This window comes from Sorex araneus, chromosome 9 (genome assembly GCF_027595985.1).
Source record: "Sorex araneus isolate mSorAra2 chromosome 9, mSorAra2.pri, whole genome shotgun sequence".
Classification (NCBI taxonomy): Eukaryota; Metazoa; Chordata; class Mammalia; order Eulipotyphla; family Soricidae; genus Sorex; species Sorex araneus.
The window spans coordinates 2,115,574-2,138,088 of record NC_073310.1 but is presented as its reverse complement, the minus strand read 5'-3'; the positions used below and the strand labels follow the sequence as shown (position 1 = coordinate 2,138,088).

General features: G+C 61.8%; 1 protein-coding gene across 1 annotated transcript in view; it reads left to right on the top strand.

Moving 5' to 3' along the window:
* The window catches only part of DNAH10 (dynein axonemal heavy chain 10), an 83,053-nt gene extending 61,132 nt beyond the window's left edge, over nucleotides 1-21,921 (top strand). The window contains exons 55-79 of the mRNA XM_055147078.1: nucleotides 1,001-1,198; nucleotides 2,122-2,283; nucleotides 2,384-2,558; nucleotides 3,006-3,187; nucleotides 3,993-4,129; nucleotides 4,819-5,036; nucleotides 5,915-6,136; nucleotides 6,212-6,359; nucleotides 7,686-7,965; nucleotides 8,425-8,654; nucleotides 9,032-9,305; nucleotides 12,714-12,818; nucleotides 12,915-13,069; nucleotides 13,333-13,487; nucleotides 15,515-15,698; nucleotides 16,207-16,407; nucleotides 16,945-17,154; nucleotides 17,363-17,458; nucleotides 17,944-18,115; nucleotides 19,081-19,212; nucleotides 19,282-19,493; nucleotides 19,577-19,744; nucleotides 20,723-20,903; nucleotides 21,473-21,618; nucleotides 21,774-21,921. Coding sequence (XP_055003053.1) covers nucleotides 1,001-1,198; nucleotides 2,122-2,283; nucleotides 2,384-2,558; nucleotides 3,006-3,187; nucleotides 3,993-4,129; nucleotides 4,819-5,036; nucleotides 5,915-6,136; nucleotides 6,212-6,359; nucleotides 7,686-7,965; nucleotides 8,425-8,654; nucleotides 9,032-9,305; nucleotides 12,714-12,818; nucleotides 12,915-13,069; nucleotides 13,333-13,487; nucleotides 15,515-15,698; nucleotides 16,207-16,407; nucleotides 16,945-17,154; nucleotides 17,363-17,458; nucleotides 17,944-18,115; nucleotides 19,081-19,212; nucleotides 19,282-19,493; nucleotides 19,577-19,744; nucleotides 20,723-20,903; nucleotides 21,473-21,618; nucleotides 21,774-21,920 — 4,490 coding nt within the window. The 3' untranslated portion in view covers nucleotide 21,921. The remainder of the gene's footprint in view (nucleotides 1-1,000; nucleotides 1,199-2,121; nucleotides 2,284-2,383; nucleotides 2,559-3,005; nucleotides 3,188-3,992; nucleotides 4,130-4,818; nucleotides 5,037-5,914; nucleotides 6,137-6,211; nucleotides 6,360-7,685; nucleotides 7,966-8,424; nucleotides 8,655-9,031; nucleotides 9,306-12,713; nucleotides 12,819-12,914; nucleotides 13,070-13,332; nucleotides 13,488-15,514; nucleotides 15,699-16,206; nucleotides 16,408-16,944; nucleotides 17,155-17,362; nucleotides 17,459-17,943; nucleotides 18,116-19,080; nucleotides 19,213-19,281; nucleotides 19,494-19,576; nucleotides 19,745-20,722; nucleotides 20,904-21,472; nucleotides 21,619-21,773) is intronic.
* The last annotated feature ends 594 nt before the right edge of the window (nucleotides 21,922-22,515 follow it).

Here is a 22,515-nt window from a genome sequence, read left to right as displayed (position 1 = left end):
ACCCTCTGTGCGTTGGCACAGACACGCCGTCCTTCCACTGACCACCACGTGTAACTGTGGGGACCGTGCTGCCACTGAGAGCAGACTGGCCAGGGCTTGGGTCCAGGCACGGATAGTTGTGGGACAGTTTGCAGGACTGGTCCAGGGCTGTGGTCTGGGCTAGTGTCCAGCCCGGCCCACCCGGCAGTGGGGTGGACAGTCTGGCGGCATTTCCCGGCCAGCTCAGCCGGGAGCTCAGTCTGGAGACCAGGGCTTGGGCAATGTGGCCCTTGGTTCTTCCAGCAGCCTGGAGGGAACGGGGTGGCGGTGGGGGGAGGGGGTGAGTGGCCCTGGCGGGTCAGCACAGCTCGGATCTCTCCAGCAAGCTCTCCCACGCGGAGGAGCGAGAACTGGCCTTCTGGGGCCGCAGGTGTGGCCAGACACTGGCCATGGGGCCCCCAGTCTCGTTGCCCTCCTTGATGAAAACGCTCCTGGGCCATGTCTCTGGCGTCGGGCACAGGTGCTACACACGTGCAGCTCAACCCCTGGGTGCACGCAAGGGACATGGACTGTAGCCGCCCATAGCCCGCAAGGCCACTGGCCACTGGCCACCGTCCCCTCAAGCCACTGAACACTGAGTCCTCATTCCCTTGGCCCCGGGCGGCCGCTAACCCACTTCCTATGGCCGCCCTGTGCCAGCCCCAGAGGGGTCACTCAGCGAGACCCTCTGACCCGTCCCTGCGTGTCAGGCGTCTTTTGCTCCTGGTGTGTTTTTTAGACCCTCAAGCATGGCAGCACGTGCCCCCTTTTCCTCCCCTGCCGGCTGGGTGACAAGCTCCTGGATGCCCAGGGGTGGGTCCGCGTTGCCTTTCTTCAGCAGCTGCTGCGTCACTCGGTCCTTCCCAGCGTGGGGCCACTGTGAGTCTGGCCCTACTGCGGGGCATAAGGGCGTGAGCTCCGTCTGCGTCTGCCTGGCCGGGGACCACCCACTCGGGCCTCAGAGGCGCTTCTCGGCCCCCAGGAGATAACGCCTTGATCCCCGGGGACAGTCTGGAGAGCCTGGTGGAGCATGTCGTGATGGTCCACGAGTCGGTGGACGACTTCAGCAAGCAGTTCCTGCAGAAGCTGAGGCGCAGCAACTACGTGACCCCCAAGAACTACCTGGACTTCATCAACACGTACTCCAAGCTGCTGGACGAGAAGACCCAGTTTAACATCGGTAGGCCCGGGCGGGGCTGGGTGCGGTCCGGGGGTCCTGCCCACACCCTGTCTGTCAGTGTTGGGGCTGCATCATAGCTGGACATTTCCATGGCGCTAGGTGGTATTGGGTGGACGTTGGGAAAGGCCTGTACAGCTCCTGCTGCTCCAGCTGGAGGCTGAGTCTTCGGGTGATGCTCCTGACACAGGTGGGGCTGGTGCTGGGCTGAGTCTTCGGGTGATGATCCCGGACATGGTGGGTGCTGGGCTGAGTCTTCGGGTGATGCTCCCGGACATGGTTGGTGCTGGGCTGAGTCTTCAGGTGATGCTCCTGACACGGGTGGGGCTGGTGCTAGGCTGAGTCTTCGGGTGATGCTCCCGGACATGGTGGGTGCTGGGCTGAGTCTTCGGGTGATGCTCCCGGACATGGTTGGTGCTGGGCTGAGTCTTCAGGTGATGCTCCTGACACGGGTGGGGCCGGTGCTGGGCTGAGTCTTCGGGTGATGCTCCCGGATATGGTGGGTGCTGGGCTGAGTCTTCAGGTGATGCTCCTGACACGGGTGGAGCCGGTGCTGGGCTGAGTCTTCAGGTGATGCTCCTGACACGGGTGGGGCCGGTGCTGGGCTGAGTCTTCGGGTGATACTCCCGGACATGGTGGGTGCTGGGCTGAGTCTTCAGGTGATGCTCCTGACACGGGTGGGGCCGGTGCTGGGCTGAGTCTTCAGGTGATGCTCCTGACACGGGTGGGGCCGGTGCTGGGCTGAGTCTTCAGGTGATGCACCTCGACTCAGGTGAGGTGGGTGCTGGGCTGAGTCTTTGGGTGGTACACCCGATTCAGGTTGGGCGGGTGCTGTGAGTAACCGCTCGTGGAAGCTGGGCCAGGGGGCAGGCCAGGCCCCCTCGCCCCTGAGGAGCTGAGAGGCAGGGCTGGGGTCTTCTCCTCAGCGCAGTGCAAGCGTCTGGAGGGGGGGCTGGACAAGCTGAAGGAGGCCACCCTGCAGCTGGACGAGCTGAACCAGAAGCTGGCCGAGCAGAGGATCGTGCTGGCCGAGAAGTCGGCCGCCTGTGAGGCGCTGCTGGAGGAGATTTCCATCAACACGGCCATAGGCAAGCGCGGGCACCGCGGGGCGGCACACGCACGGCAGCCGGGGGCTTCTCTGCCCGGGCCGCGCCCCCCTCATGCCCTGCCCTCTCACCCACCCCGCAGCGGAGGAGAAGAAGAAGCTGGCCGAGGAGAAGGCCATGGAGATCGAGGAGCAGAACAAGATCATCGCGGTGGAGAAGGCCGAGGCCGAGACGGCGCTGGCCGAGGTCATGCCCGTCCTGGAGGCCGCCAAGCTGGAGCTGCAGAAGCTGGACAAGTCGGATGTGACAGAGATCAGGTGCCACCCAGGGCTCCCCCCCGATCGTGGCGCGCCCCACCCCCACACGGCCACGGCAGTGTCCGTGCCCCTGCTGGCCAGGTCAGGGCCCTGGGTGGAAAGTGGCCCCCACCCTGTGCCAGTAGGAGACTGACTCTCCAGGGACTGGACCGGCCGGGCTGGGGCGGGGGAGGCAGGGGCTTGTTCCCGTAGCTTCTGCAGGCAGGGAAACAGCAGATGGGTGACCCCAGGGCCAAGTCACGGCAGCGGCTACGCTCTGGAGTCTGAGGGCTCAGCCCAGGGTGACCGCCGACCCCCAACCTGCACCCACATTCAGGGGCTGCAGCAGCGGGTGCTCCCCTGCCCCACACCCTGCTTCTGCCGTGCCTCACACCCTCGGCTAGTGTTGCCTGCTCCCGAGTCTCCGGGACCCCACACCTGCTGTCTCATGGGGTCATGTGTCCGCAGGTCCTTTGCCAAGCCCCCGAGGCAGGTGCAGACGGTGTGCGAGTGTATCCTCATCATCAAGGGCTACCGGGAGATCAACTGGAAGACCGCCAAGGGCATGATGTCCGACCCCAACTTCCTGCGCTCTCTGATGGAGATGGACTTCGACGCCATCACCCAGAGCCAAGTGAAGAACATCCGGGGTGAGCACAGGGGCCGAGCCAGGCTCTGCAGCCCTTCGGGGGCCGTGGGGGTGTGGACGGGATGCCCAGGCACTTCTGACCCATGGCGCAGGGCCCAGCCTGCCCTCCCAGGTCCCCCCGGACCCCAGCGCAGCTTCTGCGGCAGCACAGGGTCAGGCCCGGCACAGGCCACCAGGTGACCCTTTGCTCAGAACTGGGCCATCGAATCAGAATAAGGTGCAAGAGCCCCTCAGCCCCTGCCTGGAAGGTTCTAGGAGAGGGAGGTGCCAACTGAGAGGCCCCTCCAGGCTCCGGTTAAAGTCTCCACCGAGCACCGGCCTGGGAGCGGTGGGCTGGACCTGGGGTGTGCTGGCCTGCATGGCCTCACGTCCCTTTTGAGGGAGACTTCCTGATTTTGTTTTTGTTTTCTTTTGTTTGGGTTTTTTTTTTTTTTTTGCTTTTTTGGGTCACACCCGGCAATGCACAGGGGTTACTCCTGGCTCTGCACTCAGGAATTCCCCCTGGCGATGCTCAGGGGACCATATGGGATGCTGGGAATCGAACCTGGGTCGACTGTGTGCAAGGCAAACGCCCTCCCCACTGTGCTATCGCCCCAGCCCCATTGAGGGAGTCTTCCTGGGGATTCTCGACCAACCAGGCTGGTGGCTCAGTGTGAGGGTCCAAGGATCGCCATGCTGGTCCCGGAGGCTGCCAGGCTGTCCCTGGCGATGCTTGGGGTCCCTCAGTGCCCCCTGACCTTGGGCTGTCTCCCTGGCCCTCCCCACGGCCCCTGGCTCCCCTGAAGCTTTGTCCCTTTGGCCTTCAGGCCTCCTGAAAACGCTGAACACCACGGCCGAGGAGATGGAGGCTGTGAGCAAGGCGGGCCTGGGCATGCTCAAGTTCGTGGAGGCCGTCATGGGCTACTGTGAGGTGTTCCGGGAGATCAAGCCCAAGAGAGACAAGGTCAGACTCCGCCTGTCCACGGGGTCAGGACTCCACGCCCAGACACGCCACCTGAGTGGCTCGAGTAGACAGGATGGGAACCAGAGCCGGAGTCGGGGGCTGCAGGGCCCGAGCGGCTGAGTAGAAAATGAGGGAAAGAGGTGGGAATCAGGGGCTGGAGTGATAGCACAGCAGGTAGGGCATTTGCCTTGCACGCGGCCGACCCGGGTTCGAATCCCAGCATCCCATATGGTCCCCTGAGCACCGCCAGGGGTAATTCCTGAGTACATGAGCCAGGAATGACCCCTGTGCATTGCCGGGTGTGACCCAAAAAGCAAAAAAAAAAAAAAGGGGTGGGAATCGTCCGGGTGCTGGGCAGGCCCTCAGCCCGGGACAGGTGCCTGGGGGCCACCTGGCTGTGGCTCCCAGACTCCAACCCTCCCTGTAAGCGGCGGCTGGGAAGGTCGGGGGCCCTGCCACGTGCGCCCCACCCCTGCCCCTTCTTGCCTGAGAAACCTGCATGTGACCCCAGGGAGGTCACACAGCCCCCTGTGGGGTGGGGTCCGGGCACGGCCCGCTCTTCTGTCTGCCTTTTTGGCTCAGGCCGGGAGAGGCTCAGGGGCCGGGGTGCTTGTGTGCAGGTACAAGGGGGACCCAGGCTCGGGCGCCACGCCGCAGGGTGTGACCCCCGGCCCTCCCCTACCCCTTAGGTGGCCCGGCTGGAGCGCAACTTCTTCCTGACGAAGCGCGAGCTGGAGAAGATCCAGAACGAGCTGGCAGCCATCCACGCGGAGCTGGCCGCGCTGGGCGCCAAGTATGAGGCGGCCATCCTGGAGAAGCAGAAGCTGCAGGAGGAGGCGGAGATCATGGAGCGCCGGCTCATCGCTGCCGACAAGCTCATCTCAGGGCTGGGCTCGGAGAACATCCGGTGAGGGGCTGAGGAGGGGCGGCTGCCTCGTCCGCTCCATTCTTTTCTACGGGTCACGGGGCTCGACGCTCCCGGGCGTAGACAGGGTGAAGGTGGCCCCCCAAGCCCCAGGCATGCTGGCTCCTTGGCACCAGCACCCCTGCCGCGTGGCTGGGTCGGTTCTGCAGTGGGGGTGTGGGGCTGGCAGTGCCAAGTCAGTCCCCGGGGTCACAGGGAATGCCCAGCAGCACCTGCCCCCAGGGGGCACCAGGGATAGGGAACAAGGTCCCACGTTCTAGAACCAGCAAACTCCAACCCTGCTTCCCAGGGTCATTGGGGGGTTCCGGAGTGCTCTGACTCCCCCGGGGCTGTGCTCACAGTGTGGTCAGGGGTCTGGAGACAGAAGGGTGAGACCAGCCGCCCCACCCCCCAGCACACCTTTATCCAGCCCCCTGCCCGGTGCGGGTTCTGCTGGCCCTGCACTCTGACCATGCCTCAGATGCTGGGGTTCCCAGGGGCGAGCGCACAGTGAGTCCGCAGCTGTTGGAGCATTTCTCAGAAGCAAAGGGTTTGCAGTACTACTGCGGGGAGGGTGTCTGCCTTGCATGCGTCCGACCTGGGTTCAATCCCTGCATCCCATATGGTCCCCTGAGCACCACCAGGAGTGATTCCTGAGTGCAGAGCCAGGAGTAAGCCCCGAGCATCCCCGGATGTGACCCAAAAAGACACACACACACACACACACACACACACACACACACAAAATAGGAAGGATTTCAGACGAGAGAGCCAGGACAGCGGGGAGGGCGCTCGTCCTGCACGCCCCATAGGGTGCCCTGAGCCCCACCGGGAGGGACCCCCGAGCACATGGCCAGGAGTCACCCCGAGTGCCCCCACAGGTGGCTGAAGGAGCTGGCGGAGCTCATGCACCGGCGCGTGAGGCTGCTGGGCGACTGCCTGCTGTGTGCCGCCTTCCTGAGCTACGAGGGCGCCTTCACCTGGGAGTTCCGCCACGCCATGGTGCAGGAGGCCTGGCAGGAGGACCTGGTGCTGCGCGAGATCCCGCTGAGCCAGCCCTTCCGCCTGGAGAGCCTGCTCACCGACGACGTGGAGATCAGCAGGTGTGCCGAGGGCCGGCCGGGCGGTGGGGAGGGGCCGCGCGGGGACGCCCGTCTCCAGAGGTGGCTGTCCCGCAGGTGGGGCTCGCAGGGGCTGCCGCCCGACGAGCTCTCGGTGCAGAACGGCATCCTGACCACCCGCGCCAGCCGCTTCCCCCTCTGCATCGACCCCCAGCAGCAGGCTCTCAACTGGATCAAGAGGAAAGAAGAGAGGAACAACCTGCGGGTACAGCCGCACCCCTGCCTCCCCCCTGCCCACTCACCTGCGGCCCCACCTCCCCAGGACCCTGTGTCTCTCACATCCGGCAGAGCCAGGACCCTGAGGCTGGGCGCTGCCCACTGCACCGCCGGGCAGACCTGTGGCCTCGGCTCCCCTCCACTCACCTCTGTATTCCCAGCCACACCCTTTGAGGCGCTCTGCCCCACATCCACCGCTTGTATCTCTGGCAGTGGCGTGTCCACACACCTGCAGTGTGTCACTCGGGGTTCCAAGGATGTTTTCTGTCCAGTGGGCTGCGCCCGGTGGTGCTCAGGGATCACTCCTGGTGGGGATGGGAGGGGCTTTGGGAGGGACAGGGTCAAACCTGGTCAGCCACATGAAGGTCCTCGCTGTCATGTTTCTCAGCCCCTGTGGTTTGTGACGGGCCGTGAAACAGTCACCAGAGTGGGGCTTTATTGCCCCCCAGAGGGGCTGTAGGTTTTAGCCCTTTCTGCGCCCCCCCACTTCCATGACACCCCACCACCCCCCTTGCTTGTGGCATTAGCTGATCTTCCTGCCACACACATGAGCACACACACACACATGAATACATGCATGCCCACATACACATAGATAGGCACACACATGTATGCATGCACGTGTGCGTACAAGCACACCTATATACACGCGTGAGGTATGCACACACATGCACACATGCACACCTATACACAAACCCACATACACACATATGCAGATATGCACACACCCTCATGCACACACACGCATTGCTCATGTGTCCACGCCGGAAGTTAGTGACTGGCCCCTGGCTGGGCGTTACCCTCCCTGCCATGTGCTCCTGCCTCCTCATGGCTAAGCAGTGTCCTCCCTGTCCAGCCCGCCGTCCCCCTGCTGCTCTGCGCCATGGCTGCCCCCCACGGTCAGGCGCACCTCTGGGCTGCACAACAGGAGGTGGTGGGGGAGGGGCTTCTCTCGCCCATCTGTGCAGGTGTCCTGGGTGCCCCTTTGTACCTCAGGACATTGGTCCAGGGGCTCAGGCTACCGTAGTGCCCCTCAGCCTGTCAAAGACAGGGGTTCTCGCTCCAGGAGAGGCAGAGCTGCAGAGAGGAGGGTGTTGGGGGCAGGATCCGGGCCAGGCAATGGGGTGACTGGGGGCGCAGGCTTGCAGGTACGGAATCAGGGACACGAGGACTAGTGAGTGCCCAGAGCAGGAATCCTCGGCGACATTCGGCCCTGGGAGGAAGGAGAACACTCGCCTCAGGGCTCAGCATGGCGTCTGGGGCTATGGAAAGACAGAGGACGGCCCCCAGCACACGCCCCTGCATCCCACCACAGGTGGCGTCCTTCAATGACCCCGACTTCCTGAAGCAGCTGGAGATGGCCATCAAGTACGGGACCCCCTTCCTGTTCCACGATGTGGACGAGTACATCGACCCCGTCATCGACAACGTCCTGGAGAAGAACATCAAGGTGTCCCAGGGGCGCCAGTTCATCATCCTGGGGGACAAGGAGGTAGACTACGACCCCAACTTCAGGCTCTACCTCAACACCAAGCTGGCCAACCCCAAGTACTCGCCGTCCGTGTTCGGGAAGGCCATGGTCATCAACTACACGGGTGAGGCCGGTTGGGGCTCACTCTGCACCTGGGGTGCAGCTGGGAGAACCCCGGGGCCCAGGGCTGGAGCTGCCTCGGTGCAGCCGACACTCGCCCTGGCCTTGGCTTAGTTGGTGTTCACTGCAGGGCGATTGGTGTGTGTGTGTGTGTGTGTGTGTGTGTGTGTGTGTGTGTGTGTCTGTGTCTGTGTGTATCTGTGTGTGTCTCTGTGTGTCTGTATCCCTGTGTGTCTGTGTCTGTGTGTCTGTGTCTGTGTGTATCTGTGTGTGTCTCTGTGTGTCTGTATCCCTGTGTGTCTGTGTCTGTGTGTCTGTGTCCGTATGTGTCTCTGAGTCTCTGTGTGTGGATGCGCACACTCATTGGGGTGGGAGCCGGGATCATTTTTGCCTCTTGGCGCCTTTGTGTCACTGGACACTGGGGCCAGGGCGGCAGGGACGCGCAGTGAGCCCCCTCCCGCAGTGACGCTGAAGGGCCTGGAGGACCAGCTGCTGAGCGTGCTGGTGGCCTTCGAGAGGCGGGAGCTGGAGGAGCAGCGGGAGCACCTCATCCAGGAGACGTTCGAGAACAAGAACCTGCTGAAGGACCTGGAGGACTCACTGCTGCGCGAGCTGGCCACGTCCACGGGGAACATGCTGGACAATGTGGAGCTGGTGCACACGCTAGAGGAGACCAAGTCCAAGGCCACCGAGGTGCGAGGCCTGGCTGGGGCGGGCTCCGAGCGCACCTTCGGGTGTCGACCAGCCCCTGCCCCCGGCGCCCCTCGGAGCCGTGTGCCCTCCACTCCCCGGACCTGGTGTCCCCCAGGTTCTGGGTTCAAAAGGGCGAGTGGGAACCTGGAGCTGGGCCCACCCCAGGTCACCCGCCGAAGCCCGCCCTGGGCTGGGGAGAGCCGCAAGCCCCCTGCATGGAGTCGGGGTCCGGCATGAGCCTCCACGTGAGGTCAGGCGGGTTGGACAAAGGCAGGCTTTAGAGACTGGCACTCCAGAGGGGCCGCCCGAGTTGCCCACCACCTCCCTCCCTCCTGGCCGCCCCGTCGCTCCCACCACCACCTGCTCCTCGGCTCTAGGTCTCCGAGAAGCTCAAGCTGGCTGAGAAGACGGCCGTGGACATCGACCGGCTGCGGGACGGCTACAGGCCGGCGGCGAGGCGCGGGGCCATCCTGTTCTTCGTGCTGTCGGAGATGGCGCTGGCCAACTCCATGTACCAGTACTCCCTCGCCGCCTTCCTCGACGTGTTCAGCCTGTCGCTCAAGAAGTCCCTGCCCGACTCCATCCTGCAGAAGCGCCTGAAGAACATCATGGACACGCTGACCTTCAACATCTACAATTACGGCTGCACGGGTGAGGCCTGTGCCCGGGAGTCTGTGAGCAGCCTCTGGCCCTGGGCTCACTCTCTGCCCAGTGCTCACCTCACTGCCTGCTTTAAGACATGGCAGCTCGGGGCAGGGGAGCGGCCCAGGGCCGAGCCAGGCGGTGGGTGTAGGAGGCCCCCAACCCCCTGACACTCTCACAAGTGAGTCCCCAAGCACTGAGCTGGGAGTCGCCCCTGAGTCCCAACCTCCAGGAGTGGTCCCCAGATTGGGCCGTTTCTCATAAAGTTCTCCCTATAAGAAAGCGGCACTCGGCTGCGTGATCTAGTTCACAGTGTGAACCTTCCCCCGCATCTAGTTTGGAAGATTGCGCCTCTCCTCTTGCCCGACAAACGTCTGTGCTTCACAGGGCTGGAGGAGAGCAGCGGGGAGGGCACTCGCCTCGCATGTGGTCGTCCCGGGTTTAGTCTGTGGCATCCACGTGGTCCTCGAGCCCACCAGGCATGATCCCTGGCACAGAGCCGGGAGTCAGCCCCGAGCAGCACCAGGTGTAGCCCAAAATCAAAAACCAAAAAAATCTGTGCTTGTGAGCAGTCTCCACCCACCCCAGCCCACCTCCCCCTGACCCCACCTTTGTCTGTCAGGCCCCGCATTCCAGCCAGCAGGACCATGTGGTCCTGCCGTGGTCTCTGTGTCTCTCTAGAACCACGTGGTCCCTGCCTTGGTCTCTGTGTCCCTCTAGAACCACGTGGTCCCTGCCATGGTCTCTGTGTCTCTCTAGAACCACGTGGTCCCTGCCTCGGTCTCTGTGTCTCTCTAGAAACACGTGGTCCCTGCCTTGGTCTCTGTGTCTCTCTAGGACCACGTGGTCCCACCTTGGTCTCTCTGTCCCTCTAGAACCACGTGGTCCCTGCCGTGGTCTCTGTGTCCCTCTAGAACCACGTGGTCCCTGCCGAGGTCTCTGTGTCCCTCTAGAACCACGTGGTCCCTGCCTTGGTCTCTGTGTCTCTCTAGGACCACGTGGTCTCTGCGTCTCTCCGGTACCTGGGTTTGTCTTTGTGTCCTTCTCCTGTCCACGGTTCTTCCACCCCTCCTTTGCACACTGACTGTCTGCATTTGTGGCCTGACTGTGTGCTGCATGACCATGACCATCATTGGTTTGTTATTCTCTTTCTTTTTTTTTTTTTTTTTTGCTTTTTGGTTCACACCTGGCCCTGCACAGGGGTTACTCCTGGCTCTGCACTCAAGAATTACCCCTGGCAGTGCTCAGGGAACCAAATGTGTTGCTGGGAATCAACCCGGGTTGGCAGCATGCAAGGCAAACGCCCTACCCACTGTGCTATCGCTCCAGCCCCTCTCCTTTTTCTTAATGTACATCTTAAAATAATGATGCCTTTAGGGGTGGGGTTCAGGGAACAAGTCTCTAAACACCCTTCTCATCTTACCAGTTTGATTATTTTTCTTCAAAAAATAATGTTTCACTCTACGGTGTGCTTAAGTATTTTGCTTGCTAATTATATATAAAGGATCTTTCACTTGGAACTTTTATAAGTAAGTGCTCCTGTGTAAAACCTTGCTCTGAAACCTGGGCCCGGAGCAGACGCTGCTGGCAGACAGTCTACAAAGGGGTTCACGCTCCTCGAATGACGTTTCAATGGGGCAGTGGTAATATTTTTAGCCAGTTGTTTCAAAAACACAGTGTCTTTGCTTTGTGCTCTCTTGAAAGGAAAAAATACAGGAAAGTTTGTTTTGCTAAAACTAACAGTTAACTGCACCAGTGAGTGATTGTTCTGATCCTAATTTAGAGCTGCAGGATTCATCCCTCATCACTCCCAGTCACACAGATGCACCTTGGCTCACTCCCATGGAGCAGGGACACAGTCTCTCGGGCAGCCCAGTGGACACTGACAGCCTGACCCCGAGAGCAGGGTCTCACCCTTGTTGGGCACCAGCAGATTCCAACCTAGGCACGGTTTTTTGTTTCAGGGTCACACCTGGTGGTGCTCAGAGGTTACTCCTGGCTCTGCCTTCAGGGATCACTCATGGTGGGCGCAGGGGGCCACACGGGGCGCCCGGGATCAAACCTGGGTCAGCAGCGTGGAGGGCAGACTCCTGCCCCGCTGTGCTTTTCCTCTGACCTGGAGGCTTATTTTTTTGTTTTCTGATTTTTAGGGATTCTTTTTTTTTTTTTATCTTTTTTTGGGTCACACCTGATGATGCTTGGGGGTGACTCCTGACTCTGCACTCAGGAATCCCTCCTGGTGGTGCTCAGGGGATCCGATGGGATGCCGGGGGTCAAACCCAAGTCAGCCGCATGCAAGGCAAATGCCCTCCCCGCTGTCCTATCATCCAACGCCAGAGGCTTATTTTTCTGTTTTCTGGTTTTTAGAGATTCTGGTCTTTTTGAATTAAGACAGTTTACCTGGTTCCAAAGTCAGGCTACATCCGGGGAATTCCGGCAGCAATCATGTGTTTCCTGGTGGCTCTGTCCTGGGTCTCCTTCTCCCAGGAGGGGCTCTTACTTTTCATTCTGGCAGAGCATCCTTGAGCAGCGTCCTGCGGGGAAATGCATTGTGGGAAACGTTCCGAGACCGTGGCTAGCTGAGGAGATCTTGAGTCTCCTTTCCAGCTTTCTATAGCGTGGGTGGGTCCCGTTTTGAAAGCTGTCCCGATGTGCTGTCCCGAAGCTGTTGCCTTTGCCGTCGAGCCTCATGCCATTCTGGTCCTTGCTCTCCTCGAGAAGTTTCTGTCTTTAGGTATCTTGACACTTTGTGATTACTTGGGCCTGTCAGACTTCCTTTCATCCGAGAGCTTGTGTCCTGGGCCCTGCTGTGATTCTTCTCCAGGTTCCTGCTCAGTCCTGTGTCTCCCGGCACGCTGTTAGGTGGATGTTGGGCCTTCTGGGCTGATGCATTTCTCTTCTCTGCCACCTTCTGTACCTTTGTTCCCTGTCCATTGGGGAGTGAGGTGGACAGGATTTTCACTGCCTTATCTTCCGATCTTTTGGTTGACTGATTTTGGCTGAACGATTGAATCTTTTGAAATTCTGCAGAGAAAATCTTCATGTCCTTGTTGCAAGGATAGTGTACTCTGGTGCAGAGTTCTGAGGCTCCCTTGCCCAGTCATTCCCGCGGGGGCCAGTGTCACTCAGTTCCTTCTGTCTGTCGTGGCCTCTGCGTCATCACTGGGAGCTTTCCTGGACACTGTCACCGTTCTGATGGGTCGCCGTGGACCCACCGGCTGGGCGGCAGCTCACACCCAGACCCTACTCTGGCCTGCCACACTAGGCTGGGGCCAACGTGGCCACACAGCCCCGGCACCACCTGCCCAGCGCATGGCTGAGGCCCTTCAGATGCCCCGGGTCAGCATTCCCTGCTGGCTACACACTGGCAGCGAGGGTTTGGGGGTGAGCCCGTCTCTGGCCGGCGTCTCTCTGCAGGCCTGTTTGAGAGGCACAAGCTGCTCTTCTCCTTCAACATGACCATCAAGATGGAGCAGGCGGAGGGCCGGATCCCGCAGGAGGAGCTGAACTTCTTCCTGAAAGGTGCCCGCGCACTGCATCGTCCTTGAGACTGGGCGCCAGGGCAGGGGGCTGGCTGCCCTGCCGTCCTGCTGACCAGCCGCCCTCCGTCCGCCCCAGGAAACATCTCCCTGGAGAAGAGCCCGCGGAAGAAGCCGTGCGCGTGGCTGGCTGACCAGGGCTGGGAGGACATCATGCTGCTGTCACAGCTGTTTGCAGACAGCTTCGGGGACCTCCCCAATGAAATCGAGAAGAACCTCTCTGTCTGGCAGGAGGCGAGCGTCTGCCCCTTCTCCCTCGGCCAGGGCCTCCCCTGACCCCTGGCCAGTCCATCCCCCCCGTTTAGAAATAACTGACGGAGGGTCTGCCTGGGCACACCCCGGGTGGCATTGGAGGGCTCAGCCCCAGTCCTGGAGTCACATTGGGGGGTGCGGAGTGCCGGGGTAGACTTGTTCCTGAGGGTCCTGCACCGCGACCGTAGCCCTGGGCGGTGGCCATGGGGCCCTTCCCGAGAGGTGCCGCCCTCTGCTCCCCGCAGTGGTACGACCTGGATTCGCTGGAGCAGTTCCCGTTCCCCCTGGACTACGACACGCGCATCACCCCCTTCCAGAAGCTGCTCATCCTGCGCTGCTTTCGAGTGGACCGCGTGTACCGGGCGGTGACCGACTACGTGACCGCCACCATGGGGGAGAAGTGAGTGCCGGGGGTGTGCACGCAAGGGTGGGGGCGCGTGATGGTGTGTGAGTGCGTGTGAGTGTGTAACAGTGTATGGGTGTGTGAGTGTGAGTGCATGTGAGTGTGTGACAGTGTGTGGGTGTGGAAGTGCGTGTGTGTAGGTGTTTGTGTGGCTATATGCGTGTGTGAGTGAATGCACATGAGAATGTGAGTGTGAGAATGTGTCCGTGTATGAGTATGGGTTATGTGATCGTGTATGTATGTGAATGTGAGTGTATGAGAATTGTGTGTCATGAGTGTGTGTGAATGTGAGTGAATGTGAGAGTGTATGTATGTGGGTGTAAATATGTGAGTGTGAGAATGTGTGTAGGTGCGTCAGTGTATGAGTGTGAGTGTGTGTCTGTATATGTGAGTGTGTCGGTGTGTTCTGTGAGTGTGTGTGGGGTGTAGGGGTGTGTGCGCCCTCCCGTGCCACCCATAGCCAGGCCAGTAAGATGGCACTTGCCGGGGACTGGCCCCAGGTGAACAGACCTGAGGCAGGGGTGCTGCGAAGATTAAGAAAAGAGACAAATAAGAGAAAAAGCAGGGGGCCGGGGGGCTGACAGCCCTGTGGACCAAGAGCCCCGACTCCGCTCCATGGACAGTGTTTATTGATTGGAACCAATAATCATTAGAAGGAAAACGACATTCATTGGTCAGGCGCCTAACAATCTTGTCTATCCTGTCCGAGTTAGACAATTACATATCTGAGGGCATCAGTTTATCGGGATAAACATAAACGTAAAGGGGCTTCTGAGGGGAAATCTCTCCAGGGGGACAGAGCCAGAGCAGGCAGCGTTCTGGGTGCTGGTCCCGACACTCAGTGACCTATGTTATCATGGAGATTCTCTGTCAATGGCCGTCAGTGTTAGGATATCATTGCAACAGCTCATCGACATAGAGATCTTTGACAAACAGGTTTTGAAAATACCTTTTTGGGGGCGGGGGTGGGCCTAGGGCTTACTGCTGGTTCTGCACTCAGCAATTACTCCTGGTGGGCTCAGGAGCCATCTGTGGTGCTGGGGACCCCGGTCAGATGTGCGCAAGGCCAGTGCCTCCCCACTACACTGTCTCTCTGCCCCCCTTAGTGCCTTTGAAAAATATTCAAGTTTTTGTTTTGGGGCTACACCTGGCAGTGCTCAGGGTTTACCCCTGGCAGTTACTCCTGGCAGGGCTTTGGGACTGGGTGACAGGAACCCAGGTCAGCCTTGGGCAAGGCAAGCGCCCTTTCCGGGGCTCTCACTCTGGGGCTCCTGTTTTAGTACCTTTGTAGATATTTTTTTTTTTTTTTTTGCTTTTTGGGTCACACCCGGCGATGCACAGGGGTTACTCCTGGCTCTGCACTCAGGAATTACTCCTGGCGATGCTCAGGGGACCATATGGGATGCTGGGATTCGAACGTGGGTCGGCCGCGTGCAAGGCAAACGCCCTACCCGCTGTGCTATCGCTCCAGCCCCTAGATAGATTCTTTGTTTGTTTTGGGCTACACCTGGTGGTGCTCAGAGGTCCTGCCTGGCTGTGCTCGGGGGTTGCGCCTGGCTGGGGTTGGACCTGAGCCTCCCGCGTGGGGAGCACCAGCTGCGGGCACCCTGTGGGCCGTCTGGGCCAGGCTCGGCTTCTCCGTGCACTCTTCAGGGGCTGCAGATGCCCGTCCGGCGTGGTGGTTTGTGAATCGTGGTGACCACGCACACGGGCCCTCTGGGTGTGGCTCAGGCCAGTGCAAGCAGCAGGTGGGGGCAGGGATATGTGGGGCGGCGGGTCCTGGCCCAGCCCGAGGCCGTGCGGGCAGCTCCGTGTTGGCATCTGTGGAGCTGTCGGTGGCCCGCGGTGGCACCCTGCTCAGCACAGACCAGGTCCGGCCTGCGCCAGGTTCTGGAGGGGTGTGCGAGGTCTGGGCCCACGCTCCCAGACACAGCCTGCTCGGGGCGGGTCGGTAGCCGGGAGGTGCTGGGAGGGTCGGGCTGGGAGGCTCCAGCAGCGCCTGCCTGGGGCGCGTCTCCCCGCAGGTACGTGCAGCCCCCCATGATCAGCTTCGACGCCATCCTGGAGCAGAGCACCCCCAACTCCCCCATCGTATTCATCCTGAGCCCCGGCTCGGAGCCCGCCAGCGACCTCATGAAGCTGGCCGAGAGAAGCGGCTTCGGGGGAAACCGCCTCAAGTTCCTGGCCATGGGCCAAGGCCAGGAGAGGGTGAGGGGCGCTGGGGAGGGGCGAGGCGAGGCGAGTGCCCGGCCCCCAGGGCACCAGCAGCGCCAGAGCCTGAGCCCTGAGTGGCACGGCAGCGCCGCTCCCTGTACAGGGGCCTCACCCTCTCCCTGGGCCCTCGGACCCCCTGGGGCTGGGAGGGCAGAGGCCAGGACAGAGCCGAGAGGCGGGGCCCATCCGCCTGCTGGAAGGGTCCCTGCATGCCCCCGCCCCCAGGTTGGGGTCAGTGTGAGAGCCTCCCTGGCAGGGGTGGGGACAGCCTGACTCCTAGTCACTGGGGCACCTGGGGCCCCACCCCTGCGGGAAGGAAGTGGTTCTCCTTTAGCCCAGGGTGCTGGCAACCGAGGTCTGAGTCGTGCCTGGGCGTGAGTGCGCAGGAACCGCCGAGGGAGGGGCGCTAGTGAGGACGCCCCTGACCCCTCCCCTCCCAGGGCCCCCCCCGCAGTCCCCAGGCAGCGGACCGGGCCACACCCTTCCCTGTCCCCTCCCGCAGGTGGCGCTGCAGCTGCTGGAGACGGCGGTGGCCCGCGGGCAGTGGCTGATGCTGCAGAATTGCCACCTGCTGGCCAAGTGGCTCAAGGACCTGGAGAAGTCTCTGGAGAGGATCACCAAGCCGCACCCCGACTTCCGCCTGTGGCTGACCACTGACCCCACCAAGGGCTTCCCCATCGGGATCCTGCAGAAGGCCCTCAAGGTCGCCCCCCGCCCCCCTCTGCTGCCCGGGTGGCCGCCAGGGCTGGGCCGTGCCCCCAGCTGCCTCTGCTTCCACGGCCCAGCTGTCCCGTCCCATGTCCCCGCCCCCCCCTTTATTCGCACCCCTTTACAGGACCTTCATTTAGGGAGACCCCCCTCCCCGCACACACACAGCAGTGCTTGTGAGCCGAGGGTTCCAGTGTTTCACTGGCCCGTCCATTCATTCATTGTCCGTTTTCCCTTCTGCTCTTTGTGCCATACCCAGCGGTGCTTGGGGGCCCACGCAGTGCTATGGGTGGACCCCTTGGCTGTCCCTTGGCCCACCCTCCGGAAGGGACCTTGGGAACGTTCTGGGGCGGGTGGATGAAAGCTCAGTGGCTCATGCCTCGCGTTTGAGGGTCCTGAGGTTTGTGACCAGACCCTGGCCGGGTCATCAGGAGCGGGTGTGGGAGCCTCATGTCTCGGTCCCCTGAGGGGCCCTCACCGTGGGCGCGCCTGCCCTGCTGTGCCCCCATTCCCACCGGCCCCCTCCCCGCAGGTGGTCACGGAGCCCCCCAACGGGCTGAAGCTCAACATGAGAGCCACTTACTTCAAGATCTCCCACGAGGCGCTGGAGCAGTGCCCGCACCCGGCCTTCAAGCCCCTGGTGTACGTGCTGGCCTTCTTCCACGCCGTGGTGCTGGAGAGGAGGAAGTTCGGGAAGATTGGCTGGAACGTGAGCTACGACTTCAACGAGTCTGACTTCCAGGTGCGGGCGTGCCTGCACTGCCCCACTCCCCCTCCCAGTGGAGAGCCAGGGGGACCCCCATCCTTCCTCCTGTTACCCCCGCCCTTCCTTCCCGAGGGCGGGGACCCCGACCCCGTTAGCCAGAGCAGCCCTCCAGTGCTGTATTCCAGAGGGTCCTGGGGAAGCGCCGGGGCCCAGGCCTCAGTGCGCCCCTCTGGCCTGTCTGAAGGTCTGCATGGAGATTCTGAACACGTACCTGACCAAGGCCTTCCTGCAGCAGGACCCCCGCATCCCCTGGGGCAGCCTCAAGTACCTGATAGGAGAGGTAGACGGGGGACGGGGGCAGCCTACTCCCCTCTGCTCCCGGCTCCTGCACACCCCTTGGCACTCTGGGATCCTCGGCACCTCCCCCACTGCTTCCTGTGTGCTGGGTGTGGGGTCCCCAGTGTGGCCCAGACCCACAGGCCGTGTGTGTCGGCGGGCACCGTGCCCTGGCATCTGGGGGTAGCGAGTGTGTCACGCTCCTGGGACTGGGACACTTCTCTGGGCCGGGCGGGAGGGGCCTGCTGGGGCCAGGCATGGGGGGACCAGAGACCGGGCCTGGAGTTTTCTGGGCTATCGCTGGCTGCGTCTGTTTCTGGGCCTTTGCAAGCTGCAGCCTGTCTCCCAGCCCTCACTGGGCACCGCTTGTCAGCACAGCTCCAGCAGGCCAGAGGCCAGCACAGCTGCCCCATGGCTGGGCCGCCGGGGGGCTGTCCTGGGCTCAGGGACCCGGGGTGCCCCGGCCGCCCACACTCCCGGCCTCGCCAGGTCATGTACGGAGGCCGGGCCATCGACAGCTTCGACCGCCGCATCCTGACCATCTACATGGACGAGTACCTGGGCGACTTCATCTTCGACACCTTCCAGCCCTTCCACTTCTTCCGCAACAAGGACGTGGACTACAAGATCCCCGTGGGCGACGTCAAGGACAAGTTTGTCGGTGAGATTTCTCGGACAGTGTTTTCAGTCTGCACTAGGGACCCTCACACATTCTCAGCCACGGGGGGCTCCTCTGCCCCCTGCTAGGTGTGTGTGTGTGTGTATGTGGGTGTATGAGTGTGTTTATGCACATGTGTGCACATGTGCATGTGTTGGCACATGTGTGTGAATTTTCACATGTGCATGTGTGTTTGCACGTGTTCATGTGTTTGTGTGCGTGCGTGTGTGTTTACATGCATGTCTATGTGCACTTGTGCATGTATGTGTTTACATGTGTGTCCATGTGCACACGTGCATGTTTGTGTGTTTGCATGCATGTCCACGTGCACATGTGCATGTGTTTGTATATGTATGTATGTTTGTATGTCCATGTGCACGTGTGCATGTGTTTGTGTGTGCGTGTGTTTGCACACATGTCCGTGTGCACGTGTGCATGTGTTTGCACATGTGTCCATGTGAACGTGTGCATGTGCACATGTACATGTATTTGTGTGTGCGTGTGTTTGCACACATGTCCGTGTGCACGTGTGCATGTGTTTGTACATATGTCCATGTGAACGTGTGCATGTGTACATGTACATGTATTTGTGTGTGCGTGTGTGTTTGCATGTGTGTCTGTGTGCACATGTGTGCATGTGTCTGTGCCTGTGTGTGCATGCATGCTCACAAACATGCATGGTGACCCTTGGCTGGCAGGTGTGGTCTCTGATGTCTTTTAGGAGGTCTAATGGGGTCTTTGTTGCCTCCGGACTTTGGGTTCACTGTGGGGCTCTTGCCCTGGAATGACCCTGCATCTGGTCCCTCCGGCCAGGGTGCACTGCCCACACCCCCGGGGGGCAGGTTATCCGCGTTGGGCAGAGGGACACAGAATTGTCTTTTGAAGATGTGGGTCTCATGGGAGGCTACGGGCTTGGAGATGAGGGGTGGGGACAGGCACGAGGACATGACCTCTGCCCTCCACTCCAGAAGCCATCGAGGCCCTCCCACTCGCCAACACGCCCGAGGTGCTGGGCCTGCACCCCAACGCGGAGATCGGCTACTACACGCAGGCGGCTCGGGACATGTGGCGCCACCTGCTGAACCTGCAGCCCCAGACAGGTGGGGGGCGCCCTTGGGGCCCGGGGGGGCGGGCCGGGGGCCGTGCACGCTGAGAGGGTCCTGTTTCAGGGGAGTCCAGCAGCGGCATTAGCCGCGACGACCACATCGGCCAGGTGGCCAAGGACATCAAGAACAAGCTGCCCGCGCCCTTCGACCTGGACCAGGTCCGGAAGCACCTGGGCGTGGCCGTCACGCCCACGTCGGTGGTGCTGCTGCAGGAGCTCGAGCGCTTCAACAAGCTGCTGCTCCGCATGTCCAGATCGCTGGCTGAGCTCCAGAGGGTGAGCAGGGGCCGCGGGCTCCCCCGGCCCCCCGCCCCGCGCCCGCGCGCCCCACCACGCCTGTGGCTCTGTCGGCTCCACAGGCCTTGGCCGGAGAGGTCGGCATGAGCAGCGAGCTGGACGACGTGGCCAGGTCCCTCTTCATCGGCAGCATCCCGCACATCTGGAGGAAGCTGGCGCCCGCCACCCTCAAGTCCCTGGGCAACTGGATGGTCTACTTCCTGCGGCGCTTCAGCCAGTACACGGCCTGGGTGAGGCCGTGGCCCAACCCCCCTTCCCCACCCGGCCCAGTGGCAGTGGCCACACCTCCACCCCCTGGCCAGGGCCTCTTTCAGCACCCCTGGGCCCCTCCCACGGCCTTTCAGCGCAGGTGCCCGCCCTGGAGCGTGGCGTGAGGAGAGCCCAGCCCCATGTGTGTGCCCGCTTCCCCGCATCAGCGGCCAGGCCTGCACTCGCCCTGGGGCCCGTCTGTTCTCCCCGAGCTGCCTTCCTGGTCCGGTTCTTTTCCCACACAGTCATGGTGTCATATGTATGCTGTGGGTTCGAGGTCCAGGCCCCGCGCCTTGCCCGCCTCCACTGTCGCTGCCTCTCCCAGCCCCACCTGGGTCCCGCTTGTCACCGTCCAGCCCGTGGCCTCTGTCTCTGTACCACAGACGAGCGAGTCCGTTGGATTTCCTCTCCTTGCTTAACATGATGGATTTGTTTTTACCAAGTTCTCCATCTTTTAACATGGACCTTCTTAGTTTAAGCCCACACCTGGCGGTACTCAGGAGTGACCCCTGGCCTGTGATCTCTATCTCTCTGGGCCCTTAGTATGTTTTCCATAAAACTTTTTTTTGTTTCAAATTTTGTTGTCTTATTGTTTAATTTTGTTTTGGGGGCCACGCCACACCTGGTGGTGCTCAGGGTCACTCCTGGCAGAGCCCAGGGGACCCTATGGGGTGCTGGGGATTGAACCGGGAATGGATGCATGCAAGGCAAGTGCCCTCTGTACTATTGCTCCGGCCCCTAAAATGGGTCTTTTTAAAGAGCTCTTGGTGGCCAGTCATGGCCGGCACTGTGGTGGCATGGCCACGCTCCCCGTTTTCTCGCTTTTGCGGTGTTTCCCCATCAGAGAGGTGTGCGTGTACGTGGTCAGGCTCTCCTGGGTGACTTTCCTGGGCTTTGAACTCTCACTGTAATGATGCCAGCGGCTCACAGGGCCCCAGCAGCTGTTTCTCCTCCCGCAGGTCGGGGACGGCGAGCCCAATGTCATGTGGCTGTCTGGACTGCACATTCCCGAGTCCTACCTCACGGCCCTGGTGCAGGCCACCTGCCGGCGCAACGGCTGGCCACTGGACCGCTCCACCCTCTTCACGCAGGTGACCAAGTTCCAGGACGCGGACGAGGTGATGGAACGTGCAGGACAAGGTAGGACGCCCCAAAGGTGGGAATCCCCCCCCAGCTTCCTCTGCAGAGACCCGGCTCCCCCTGTGAGGGACGAGGGTGTGGGTGAGGCGAGACGGTCCTGAGACCCCTAGAGGCCAGGGGGCAGGGCCTGGGCGGCACCCCCCTCACACCCCTTCGCACCCCCTCGCAGGCTTGACCCTGCTGCTGTGGGCGCCCGTGGCTCTGAGGGGCTCTAGGGGGTGTCGGGGGTACTAGGGAGAGGGCAGAAGTCACCAGGATGTCCAGCGGCTGGGCCCTTCAAAGAGCCTGACCCCATTCTCCTCCACCTGACTTTCTGTCTTCCCCTCACCCCATGCGGCTCCCAGGAGTTGGGGTTGCCACCACGAAATCTGGGGGCTCTGACTCGATGTCTTTGCCCTTAGCGGGGGGTGGGGTGGGACTTTGCCATGGTCTAAGCCTTGGGCTGCGGAGGAGGATGCCCCAGGGATGGCGAGGGGCAGGGGGCCCTTGGATGCAGGTGTGGGCTGAGGGAGGCGTCCACGGCCCAGCCGAGGCCACTGTGTGAGGTGGCCGCCCCCTGGTGCCCGCAGGCTGCTTCGTCTCAGGTCTGTACCTGGAGGGCGCTGGCTGGGACCTGGAGAGAGGCTGCCTGGTCAGGAGCCGGCCCAAGGTGCTGGTGGTGGACCTGCCCATCCTGAAGGTCATCCCCATTGAGAGCCACCGCCTCAAGCTGCAGGTGGGCTGGCTACTCTCCCCGACCACTCAGCCAGGCTGTCGTCCTGCGAGACACTGGGGGGGGGGCAGGGGGTGCTTGAATCCTGGCGCTGGGCGCCCAGGGGTATGCGCTGGGCGCCTACCGCCAGGGGGCGCTCACACACCCGTTTCCCGCAGAACACCTTCCGGACGCCCGTGTACACCACCTCCACCCGCAGGGACGCCATGGGCGTAGGGCTGGTCTTCGAGGCCGACCTCTTCACCGGGCAGCACATCTCGCACTGGGTGCTGCAGGGCGTGTGCCTCACCCTCAACTCGGACTAGCCCCGCGGTCACGGGCTAAGCTGGCACTGGGCTGCAGAGTCCCATGGAGTCATTCCCGAAGGGGCAGCTCAGAGTCACTGCCCTGGACATTTTTTTTTTTTAAGACAGTTTTAGTTTTGGATTAAACGCTGGTGCGTACTTTCAGGCCAAAGGTTTCCTTTTGTGTCCATGATACGCTGGAGGAAGCAGGGGAGGGAGAAGGGGGCGCTGCAGAGGTGTGGGTGGGTCGGACCCGGCTGCTGAGGGTGGGGGGTCGTGGCCACAGAGCCCCTTCCTGATGGATGAGCGGGCTTGGAGCAGTCGGCCCAGCCTCCTCTCCTTCCTGACGCTCTGGCCTGCTCCTTCAACACCACTGATGGAGCTAATGGCCCCACATGCATCTGGGAGAGGCTGGACAGGGGCTCAGTGCCCACCGGACTTAACTGGCCTCCCTGCTGCATGACCAGAGACCAGCCTGGGCCCCAGGGCTGGCCATGAGTCCGAATACTGGCCTGGAGTCTGGGGGATGACCATGCATTGGGGGCTGGCCTGGAGTCAGGGCCCCGGGCTAGCCTGCAGCCTGTGCCTAGGACACAAGGGCTAAGTGGCCTTGTGT